At 40.8% G+C, this 12700-nt stretch overlaps 1 protein-coding gene across 1 annotated transcript; it reads left to right on the plus strand.

Annotated features, from left to right (window-relative positions):
- Positions 1–4026: 4026 nt before the first annotated feature.
- LOC109486633 (collagen alpha-1(I) chain-like) lies at positions 4027–10688 on the plus strand. The gene is made up of 7 exons (XM_019790491.1): positions 4027–4069; positions 5449–5514; positions 6938–7003; positions 8611–8694; positions 9033–9734; positions 9903–10175; positions 10672–10688. The coding sequence occupies exons 1-7, from the start codon at positions 4027–4029 to the stop codon at positions 10686–10688; spliced, it is 1251 nt and encodes a 416-aa protein (XP_019646050.1).
- The last annotated feature ends 2012 nt before the right edge of the window (positions 10689–12700 follow it).

Here is a 12700-nt window from a genome sequence, read left to right on the forward strand (position 1 = left end):
ATATACATATCAGGATACATGTCACTTTTCTTTTATATAATAAAAATGTCACAGTAACCTGTTGACATATTAGCTAACTGTAATATTCAAACTGTAATATTCAATATTCATTTCTTGATTAACTAACAATTATTTCAATTAACAATATGCTAATTAGCCTTTTACAATACATGTATACTTACTACTCTTTTAAATTGCATTTTCACACTAACTACTTTAGTGCATGTATTTATGGATGTTACAATTACAGCTAAATTTACTTGATAAAGATAAAATGGTATTTTTACAATCTTTATCCACATTTTTTATCCACTTCACTCTCGTGTCTTCTCTGAGTCCAGTCTTGTTGACAAAGTTAAACAACTCCAAAACTGGCCCGTTTGTGAATCTGTCATGCTCAACTTGACAGCTGCCTGTTTCATGTGCAGTAAAGACTCAATCCTGCATTTCTGCACAGCTCTCCTGCATTTGTCTCTTCTTCATCCACTAAAATAAAATAAAATATGGGTAGTCAGTATTAGGTAATTAGTATCTAGTCTCACATGTACAGCCATATATAAATAGCCAATGGAAAAAGAAAACAGAAAACTAAGAAAACGAACAAGAAAAGAATAGAAGAGGAAAGCACCACTGAACATGAAGACGACCAATTGGAAAAAAGCAACAAGAGAGAAGAGAGAATGCACAGAAGGAAGAAGACAATCACATGGGACCATCTTCTGACAAGAGTGAGCGGAGTAATAGATTCAACAACAACAACAATAGCCATTCAAAATGTTCAGGATGATTCACTTTTCTTTGTTGAATTAAGATTTTAAAAAATGAAATCAACCATGCAACTGGCAATATAAAAAATAGTGAGGTTACTAGATTTGGCCTTGGTATCTGACATCAGAAACCAGAAATTTGATATTTTTTCTTCAAAGCTGGATCAGTAAACAAAAAAAATATCTACATCAGGGGCTGGGTAAATATTGATCACGATGGACAAAACATAACATTGAATATAACACTTTACGACAATCTCATGATCCGGCTAAAGTTTTTTTTTCGTCCAAAATATGCCACATTGTCGTAAATTAAAAGTGTAACACACTTACGCTTAAAATATATTATTAAAGAGCAGCGGAAATTATGATTATACTTATAGGTTGAATTAAACCGACAACGTTCGCGATCTCACGCCCCCCTCCCCTCACGGCCCGGCCGCGCGCATTGCACGCACCATTTTTCCGGCGGCCGGGAAAAACTAACAAAATGTTTCGCTAAACCCACAGCTTAAACTCGCCTCAAATGAAACAAAAACTACACCAACATAACCACAAGGTGTTTATATTTGTTGCTATGGGCGGACAAAATTGTTAAATTCAAGAAAAATAACAAAATTTTTCACATACTTTTTGGACGCTTCACTTCTCGACTCATACCTCCCGCCAGCGATGACGTATCAACTTTGTCCTACCGCCGTCGTGAACCCTGAACTCTGCCCTTTCACATCAAATCATTCCCAGAGTTCTACAAGCCCGAGCGGTTTGTGGCTTTTGAGTGGAAGAAGACGTCTCCGCCCGGCGGCTTCAAAATAGCGTGCCGCGTTCGCGGCGTCCGAACGGGGCTGATTTTCGGCTGTATTTTCAACTTTGCTGATTTTTAGCTCCTTTATTGATCCATATTTTCAACTAAAAATACAATGACACGATAGCTGACATCATATACATTGTTGATAACGATTTTTATTGGCATAATACAAACGGTTGATTTTTAACGATAGTTTAAAAATATTTACTGCCTCGCGCGCCCCCGCGTTCCAATGCCCGAGCGGGAAAGTTTGACATGCCTAGTTTTAGTAGTCTTACATCGGATCATCTGCATTAATTTGCGTCTCTCTTCGCACAGTAACGTGACTAGGACAGGTATTATCCGCCATATTGGATGAGTATAGGATTGTTGCAAGCGCGTCAACACAACGTACTGCGCCTGCGCGAAACACGGCTTTTAGTTGTGGTAGCAGGACACAGTTTCCGGCCTATGGAGATTTCTATAGTTAAGAACCCCAAAGTGACCTACTTCGACACGGTAAAATATAGTAGGGTGCAAAAGTTAGGTACAGTTCAACCTGAATATGTTTGAGTTCAAGGTACAAAATATGTGAAAATGGGCTAAAGTTTGTCGGCTAGTTCACTCGTGACGCAATCTTTTAAAAGCGCTATGCGGAAGCTCATGGAACTGCAGCAGGCGCACAGCACTAGGCTGTGACAGTATCAAGGCGCAAATCTACGCTAACCGAACAAAGGTCAAATTTCAACTTTTACAGTCTCAAACCTGTTGTATTCCTCTATCTTGTACCACAGTACCCGCGTCGCCGTCGTACACACAAGAATCTCTGTGTCTGTCTCAAGTATACGCCGACCTACTTTGTGCCCGTACTACTTTTGACTACGGAGTTCGCCCATTAATACTGTGTACTGCAACCTTTGTCAGAGTCGTCAGTTCCACATGGAGGCTAGTGGGATATTTGAAATACTAAAGAAATCAGTACGTCGACAGAGGCATGGTCATGTGATGTGATAATCACGAAAATTGCAAAAAAGACGTCATTTGGTGTCTTTGGAGGTTAATTTTACACACAAGGTAAAAGGATAGAATCGTCTGGCTCAACTTGTAAATCATTCCTTTGGTACTGAAAGTTCAAAGCAACAATGTTCCCTTCACCTTCCCAGCCTACACACATATACAAAAAAAAAAGGTATTTCTATTACATCTCGCAAAATGTTGAGCATTTCATACTCTACTGCAAACAGAAAAGAAATCAAAACCAAGAATAACATATCAAAAGTAGCGTTGGTAGCATCATTTACTATCATCTTTACTGTTTATTACTTTATCATGTTCTTGCAATTAGCCCTCGGGACTGGATTTGCAAGAACTTCTATATTTCTGGAAAATGAGTTATCGTATAGAAACTGCCATTACATTCCGTGTTTGCTTTAGTTACTTCAACATTTAATGTTTATTTACATCACACAATGGCGAGAGACTATCAATTATTTATTTTTCATGTCGCCACTAAAACGAAATGCAAAATGTTATGAAAACAAAGACTAGTAAACATATATGATTAAGAATTGAGATTAACAAGCGACTAACAATAAAGCTACTATACACTGCTATATATCATGGAAAGAAATAAAGACTCAACGAACGACCTATCTTCTGCTCATTTTTTTATTCACATATATTTATTGAGTATGAGGCAAAAAGCAAAAGTTGCTTATATGCCACCTTCTACTCAAAAACATACGAGTATAAAACACATTGACAAGATACATGCATAATTACAAGATGGATAAAACGAAGATAAATACGAACAAGACGAGTTGGTGATCTATCAATTACGAGAATCTGCCCGTACAGTAAATGAAGTTTTGCACTACATCAAAAACATTACAGTTTTCTTGGTGTGAGAGTGATGTGGACCCTCGAAGTAGTAAGGAACTGTTCAACATAAGGAACAGTCATTGAGATTCTGCTCAATTCCAGCTCTTAGTGCACGTGTGTGTTTCATACGACTCTCACATTCTTTATTGCATTATGGCTGCATTATAATGTTGCATTATCGTCTAGATCTATTTACATGGTGTTGTTGTATTATAATGCTTCTTACTCGTTATATTGTTGCTGTATGTTACTTGATATTATGTTATAAGATAGGACTGTGAAATGGATATTCTTTTTTTTGCTAAACAGATGAAATAATAAAGATTATTTGAAAAAAAAAACAGACGCCTACGGCACGAAGCAACATAAAACGATTACGTGTTCATTTGATATTTTGATAAGTCTCACCAGCGAGAAGTTTCTTTCATGTTTGCAAATCAAGCAATCTGCTTGCTTTACTTTAATCTTTGCTTTTAATTTCGTTCAAAAACTGCTTTTAGTATCACACCGCACACAAACATGTTATTGTTACTGAGCACCTGTCTGGTGTAGGACGTGTTTTTGCTGTCCAGAAACCTGACAAGTGGCACCATGAAGAGAGGGCAGCAGCAGCCCCAGACTGGCGTCACAGACGGTAGCGTGTTTTTGCTATATATTCCGTAACGCACAGTATTCCTGGACACAGCTATCCACGGCTGGACTGAGACGCCGCGAGTTCGAATCCCGCATGTGCATACCTGTGCGTAAACTGTAGCCCTTAAAATACAGTAGCGTGTATTGTCTGGTGAGCGACAGAGTCGGGATTCGAACTGATAACCTCTTGATACCGCTGTGCAAAGACTTGCAAGATCGAACTGGTTATTCAGCAAAAGATTTACGATGAATATGATTCTTATTTACATTAAATTCTCAACACAAAGAATATATCGACAAATGAAAATAAATACTTGTAATGTATAAAAAGCTCAAACGAACAGTGCCTTTTTTGATTGGAACGTTTATAAGAGCGAGTTGTAGTACTTTTAAAATGTTGGCTACAGCGCAGGTAACCAGTAAGGTTTCCTGTGAGTTTATACAGTTTATATGTTCCGAATAAACCATTCCTTCGCCAAGAAGGTTATCTTTTCAGTAGCGTTTGTCTGTTTGTCTGTTTGTGAACAGCATAACTCAAGAAGCTTAGTATGCATTGTCATGAAACTTGGTAGGTGGGTAGGTCTTAATGAGACCTAAAAATGATTAGATTTTGGGCGCCCTTGCGGCTTTTGTTCGTACTGCAGCAGAACTTCCGGTTTTTATATCTCGCGATCTGGACATGCTAGGGTCACGAATTGTGGTTGGTAGATAGCTCTTGAGGTAGGGAAGAAGTGACATGAGTTTGGGCCCCCTAGCGGCTTGTTCTGGAACTGCAGGAGCATTTGTTGAAAAATTTTCGAAGGATGATAACTCAAGAACCGGTTGACGGATTGTCGTGATTTTTGGTATGTAGGTAGCTTAAGGGATGCTTGACATAATCAAATGACAATTATGCAAATCAGGAGCTAGTTTGCATAATTAATGAGGAAATTCTATAAATCTGCTTTGTTCGATAATAGGACTATGAAACACTTGTGACATGTAATTGAGAATGAAAAAAACATCTGAGGATATAGATTATGTAAATGAAGACCTAATTTGCATAATTAATGGGAATTTTTTATAATTTCATAGTTGTAACTGCTGGGAATTTCATACTTGCCACATTTGGAAGTTAAGTGAAGGCGAACATCAATAAACATAATTTATTCAAATCATGACCTCATTTGCATAATTTATGAGGAAGTGCTGTAATAGCCTTTTTGTTAAGATAAGACTGTCATTGGGTGGAGAATATGATCAACTGATATAACCCATGCAAATGAGGATCTTATTTGCAAAATCAATTATCAAAATTGTATAATTCTTCAACCGCAAGGGTTAACATCATTTGCCGAAGGTATGAGATCGTGGAACTCTTGTTTTGTAATTTTTCTCCAGGCGCTGCAGCCACGCAGCAGCCCCAGACTGATTGGCAGTCCAACACTGCGTACACCTCCAGATCAGGTAAAGAAATTATATGTATACTGTAAAAAAAAATTACGGCTCTCAGTGGCAGATATGAGATGTTGTCACATCGGCGCACCAAATCCGTAAGGTGTTTTTAGCACCTTGACAGACAGATTAGCCTAAGAGGCTCGGTGGCCGTCACTCCACCGTATAGGTGGGGAAGTCGTGTAAAGTGCCTTTCCCAAGGGCACAACGTCGGGCCACAGTGAGTATCGAACCCGGGACCTCTCGGTTCCGAGTCCAACGCTCTAACCGTTGCGCCACCGACGCCATGTTATTATGTATACTGTACAGTACTGCATATACAGTGTATATGTTCCGAATAAACCATTAATTTATTCAAAAAACAGTTACTCAAGCAACTGGATATGATTTTGAAAACGTCAGACGTTTCAGCTAGTATCCACTAGCTTTCGTCAGTGACTGAGAGACCAGAGGGGAAAGCAGGTTTATATACACAACCTGTTTATTGATATGCAAATAAAGTGAAGACAATTTTTCTTTTTTTTTTGGAAGTCGAAAAAGGAACAAAAGTCAGACAAGTCAAGACAAGATGATGCAAATTAGTCTGAAAGCTCCTGTTATACAGGACAGGAGCTTAAGTGTTGTCTGTCCTCGGGGCTGGGAGTGCCAAATCCCAAGTGCCGGAAAGATCGACCCGTAGCCCCCCTTCCCTGTTGAGGGTGGGGTTGTACATTCTTTCATATATTGCCTCTTTAACACCCCGTTCCCACCAGCGTGTTTCGCGGTCTAAGACATCCGTGGACTCGAGTTTGAAAGAGTGACCCTGGTTGTGTTGTAGGTGGTGGAAAATGGCTGAGGAGTAGCCGTTGGCACTAGGTCGGCAATGTTCTTTGTACCTTACTTTAAGCGGTCGACTTGTCTCTCCGATGTAGGTGTTGTTACAATTGGGCTCCTCACATTTGAGTCTGTAAATAACATTCGCCTTGGTACCCTTGTGAGGTCGGTCCTTAGGGTGTACCAGTCTTTGTCTGAGGGTTGAGTGAGGTTTGAAGTTAGTGGCTATGTTGAAGTTTTGGAAGATCCGTCGGAGTTTTTCAGATACTCCTTGGACATACGGAATAGTGATGTTGGCCTTGTTTTTGTTGGTCAATGGTTTGCACTTCTGGGTTTTCTTAGACTGATCTGAAGGTTTGAGCGCTTTGTTGAAAGTCCAGTTTTGGTAGCCACATTTAGCCAGGGCACCTCGGAGGTGTCTATGTTCGTCCGTATATAAACCTGCTTTCCCCTCTGGTCTCTCAGTCACTGACGAAAGCTAGTGGATACTAGCTGAAACGTCTGACGTTTTCAAAATCATATCCAGTTGCTTGAGTAACTGTTTTTTGGCTATCGTATTACCTGGATGTCTAACCTTCATCGACGCATTAATTTATTCCCTTATTTCGTAATTTTTCTCCAGGCGGTACACCCACGCAGCAGCCTCAGACTGATTGGCAGTCCAACACTGCGTACACCTCCAGATCAGGTAAAAAAATTGCCAGCTTACGTTATACAAAATTATGTTGCTTTCTTGTTTTTTTTTCTCTTGGGCCTTCTTTAAAACTAGTCGGCGATCGGTGAGCAACCGTACAACGACAAAATCTGTGACCCCTGATTTTATTATCGTGTGTTTATTTCGTCCATTATACATGTGCTGTCTGATGTACACTAAAAACGTGGCATCGTCATCTGCTGTTCTCTTGTATAGACGCTGAATTGGGCATTTTAGGCATCTTAACATTACAAATTTTACAACTAATTAAAACATGTATACAATTACATAACAACTGATCAAATTATACAGTATACAGTTACATTGTAAAAGATAAAATAATACAGAAGCTATCTTAGGACTGTTTTTGTTCAAACGGTGAGTTAAGTATATGGAATAGGGATGTTGTCATACCAGTTTGTTTTTGCAAATGATATACAAAGCTGTTGGGCACTTTGCATAATTGGAATGTGACTGATATGTAAGAATAAGAATTTAAAAAGGGACAACAAAATACAAATGAGTCTGTCCTCTCCGCTTTGAAACATTAATGACACTAGCATATCAGGTGCTGTATGCGGTATGTTTTTATATTTCCCTCCATACCATAGGTTACGAAAATAAAATAATTGATACTGGATGGAAAAGATTGATATGGAACAGCCCATTTTGGAATGGGGACTAAGATGAAGTGAAATATGCTGCATTTGCTCTGAAGCCAATGTCAGCAGTTCTAATGTTACCTCACGTCATATACTTTTTTTAAAACTTTTTCATTTAATCTAATGTAATCTAATTTAATTCTTTTATTTATTCACCCAGGGTTTACATGTCACTATTTTTTTGCGATTTTCAATGCCCCCTGCACATATAGAACAAACCGTACTTCAGTAAAATAATGAAAAAGAAAGTTATAAACTAACTAAAGTACAATCATTGCATCATAATACATGTAATAAAATGCTTCAAAACAATACACTGCTATTATATGTAACGTTATGTTTTATTGTTAGATAGGACAGTGAAGTGCATATTCGTCTTTTTTTTTTTGCTAAACAGACGTCTACGATACGGACGTTAAGAAGTGTTGGCGCCTTCGCAACAAACTTTGGCAGATCATAGGCCTTGTGCTCGCAGTGGTGATCATCATACTGTTGTCTTACTTTGCAGGCAAGACTCTTACATTGCTTTAGAAAATACACGCATTGTTTTCCTGCCTCCCTAAATAGTTTATCAGGCTGGTGAGTCACTGAGTAAAGAGACTCTATAGAGAGATTCGGTTGTGTAAAAAGAGTCTCTATACTCTGTTATACCTGCAATTTTTATAGAGTTTAATTACAATTTACCAAATGTATGTTTTTACGATGTTATTTTTTTGTATTTTTGTATAGACTCTTAACGACTAGCCAATTTTGGCTAAAGGGTATCGTAATAAAGACAAAGACAACTTGGTATGCTGAATACTTGAAAATTTACTGGCAATTTCGAGAAAAAAAATGTAACCCGTAATGTATAGACATATCTTTTGGAAAACTCGTTTACATGCATTCTTATTTCTATAATCTCTGTGTAAGTAACCACTTACATTTTTTTCGATATAGCCAAAAACATGGAAATGGAAAAGAAATTTGTGGAGGCGGAAAAACGAAACAAGAAGACTGAGCTACGAGTAGCCGAATTGGAACGTTAGTCATCATAGAACTTCAATTACTTTCTATGTAGCTTTTGTAGTCATGTGCGTTGTAATTATGTACCTACATGTGTAAAGGAACATACATGTATAGTTTACTGCATGCACGCCCAATGCTCTTTTTGGCATCAATATCTGTATCACCTTATATGTGTTTAGACTGATTGCTGCATTCTAATTCTATTCTCCCTGATCTATTGTTAATTATTTCATAGGTATCCCATACTAGCCACCCGCTCTTGTATTAGTTAGGTTAGCCTTATGAAAGTGTACTTAGTATGTACTAGTAGATGCCATACACTTTTTTTTGCAATAAAGTTATTTTATTTTCAGAGATGTGTGTTTCACCCGGGCATCCCAACTTTACCGTGTCTCCTGAAGATAAGAGGAACATGAGCCCAGTTGGCTCCGGCTCTGTCGGGCCTCCTGGCCCACCTGGCCCTCTAGCTAAAAAGGCGGCCATTGGGCCAGTTGGCCCCGTGTCTATCGGGCCTCCTGGACCTCCTGGGCCCCCTGGCCCTCCTGGCCCTCCAGGCAAAAAGGCGGACATTAGGCCAGTTGCCCCCGTGTCTCCCGGCCCTCCTGGGCCACCTGGCCCTCCAGGACAAAAGGGGGCCACGGGGCCAGTTGGCCCTGGGTCTGACGGGCCTCCTGGGCCACCTGGCCCTTCAGGGGAGAAGGGGGCCATTGGTCCAGTTTGCCCTGCGTCTGCCGGGCCTCCTGGCATTCCAGGACAGAAAGGGACCATGGGCCCGATTGGCCCACCAGGACACAAGGGAGTCATGGGCCCAGTTGGCCCTGAGTCTGCTGGGCCTCCTGGGCCACCTGGCCCTCCAGGAGAGAAAGGGGCCACGGGCCGAGTTGGCCCTGCATTTCCCGGGCCTCCTGGGCCACCTGGCCCTCCAGGAGAGAAAGGGGCCACGGGCCCAGTTGGCCCTGCATTTCCCGGGCCTCATGGGCCACCTGGACCACCCGGACGCCCGGGACACAAGGTACTGGAACCAGCTGGACCTCGGAGGTGGTGCGTGAATGAAGGTTTGGACTATCCATTTTACTTTGACTGAGCACAACTTTGAAAGTATATCACCTTAGCCATAGACTGCAGCTGTTTGACGTTTTGCTCTTATCGTTTTACTTTTATCATTCCCAAAGAGAGGTGTCGGAATGTAAAGACATGCAATACGTTTCGTTTCCCCCATGCAGGTTGTCCCAAAGGTTATCGTAAGCAGCGTGGAATCTGCTACAAGGTATTCACCGCTCAACTGAAGAGCTTCGTCGACGCGACAGCGACTTGTCGTCAAGACGGCGGCACCCTCGCCATGGCCCAAGACGCTGAGACCAACGATTTGCTGATTTCCCTGTACAAGGCCGCTATAAGCAGTGGGGCCGGATTCTGGCTCGGCCTCTCCGATACGCGCGAGGAAGGAGTGTTTGAGTGGGCGAATGGCACTCCCCTTGGAGCGTACAGACCATGGGGTCAGGGAGAACCTCATCCCATGGGCAGATGGGGCAACAACGATCAAGACTGCGTAGTGCTGTCGATTGTACCTCGCAAGTGGGTCGACGTGCTTTGCCGTCACCGGTTTGGATTCATTTGCCATGTCAAGCCAGGTACCACGAGCCAACACCACTCTTACTAATCAAAGCTAAGCACTACTTTTGAGAATATCATACATTACATTGTTTATATGGTATTTGAGTGCATTGTATTTGCAGGCGTCAGCATAATTTATTGTACATATACCTATGTGAGAAAAATTAGTGTGACAAACTTAAGTAATTTAGGGAAGGCACATATGTGCCCTTCCCTGCCAATATGTGTTTCAATTTGTGAAAAGAAATAAACAACAAAATAAAAATAGTTATCTATTAATGGCATGGCAATGGGTTTCAAACTAGCACTTGTCCTTATTGCCACGAGTACTAAAGCAGTCCATGACGTTCACATTTTACTTTGTTGTTTCTGTTACAGAGTACAAGTGTGCCTAGGAGACATGGTCAAGTACTCACTGACACTGTGGACTGTACTGCGATGATCCTGTACACATGCTGCTAGAGGCAGAGAGCACACATTAGACCTACAACGTAGCAGAGGAAAGCAGAGACACGGATATCGTCAACCTAGCCGGCATGAAAGAAGGCCTTCCTGAAGCCGTAAACACGCAAATGTACCTTGCCCTCTCCAGGTACATCGAGAGTATTCACGCGCACCGATTCGATGTGCTCTCCTAGAGACACTTTCAGCATCAGACAAGTAAAAAGGCACACAGGATAAATACCTAGAGATACAATTTGACTCTGGAATGAACCATGAGCAATCCATCACCAAGAGGCCACGTCTAGCGAGATATCAAACGAGTTTAACAAGGACAACATCAACAACAACATGATCCTCTGTAGAACCCAATAACTTGGAAGTAAAGTACCAAGCCTGGACAAACGTAATTTGACTAGAAACCTATTAATACTAGCAGTAATATTACCTTAATAGACTGCGTTCCAACAGAACAATTTGTGACCATGGGCGATAGGCCAAGTAGTCTTTGTTGACCTTGCTGTTGCTTTGTCTATACACTAAAGATATTGTGTATAAACTCGATAGGCCATAAGAGGTCACTTTTACGGCTTAAATAATTGTCTGAACGTAATAAAATGTCTAATTAGGAGAATTATTTCTTGACAATTATAAAGTGTATACCAGAGAAATGTTAATTAGCATGACATGAACTATTATAATGAAGAACAAAAAATGTAAGAGTAAAATGTCATCAACATTTAGTACCCATATGGTGAAAACTTGATAGCGTTTAGGCCCTTTATACTATCTTAAAGTCTAAACAGAGAAGGGAGATATGCTGCCCTAATAGTCACATATTACCATCCAATAACTCATTACAATTGATGTAAATGTTGTGAAAATTTACGTGCTGTATTTGACGCAGTGTGGCCAAGATAATTGAAATACAAATTGTTTGTATCATGAACAGACAGCAATATATGGATATTCGTAGAATTGTAATGAAGGAGAGGATTTTTATGTAAAATTCAGTGCTATACTTCGCTTCTCTAGTAAATATAAGTAAACTAGAAAGCATCAGTTATGTGCCAACGTCAAGAAGGATTAAAGACTAAAATGAAATCCTTAACTAATTTACTTAGATTCAAACGCAATGTAATGAGCAGAAAATACGTAATGTACAAAAGGCATTTGAAACAAATAAAGAAATTTCATTTGGATGCTATTCTCTGGGTATTTCCTCCATATTCTGACTGTCAGTTGGTTCCAAATGGAGCACAGTATGAATACCGTAACAGTGTAACATGATGTTAACAGAAAACCATCGGTACACAACATACAAACTTAGAATGTGATAATTAACATACAAAACGGCAAGCCATAAAGCTAAAAGCACAAACCTACGAATCACCCACATTAAGATACGGTTGCAAGACGTGCAAGATGTGTACTAGTGTCTAGTAGCATGTGCTTACATCCAAACATCCGCATTTGGAGTGAAAAACACAAAATACCGGTTGACGCTTGGGTCTCTTGAATTTTTTAAACAATTTCTCGCGGCAAAATTTGAGTCGGAATATTTTCAGAGGGGCCGCATGTCTCTCGCCCTCTCTCTCTCTCTCTCTCTCTCTCCCTCGTACACACACACACACACACACACACACACACACACACACACACACACACTTGGGGCAGTCTACAGAGGAAGACCAGAGTGACTGGTCGAAAGCTTCAGTGAGAGAACTTCTCTTGTGTGTTGGAACAACTTAAAACAACTAGAACAGGTTGTTGACCAGCGTGTTGGCCGCAGATTCTACAGTGAACGTGGTGACGGCGAGCTGCTTCCTCACGAGCTCCCACCGCGTCGCCTGGTCGGCCGGGTTAACGTTGTCGATGTCGAGCAGGGCGTCGGCCAGGCCCGGGAAGGACTGTCCCGCGTAGGTGTTCACACTGCTGGGGGCAAACACCACGTGTCTGCAAGGTA

This window comes from Branchiostoma belcheri, unplaced genomic scaffold (genome assembly GCF_001625305.1).
Source record: "Branchiostoma belcheri isolate BF01 breed outbred unplaced genomic scaffold, Haploidv18h27 scaffold82, whole genome shotgun sequence".
Classification (NCBI taxonomy): domain Eukaryota; kingdom Metazoa; phylum Chordata; class Leptocardii; order Amphioxiformes; family Branchiostomatidae; genus Branchiostoma; species Branchiostoma belcheri.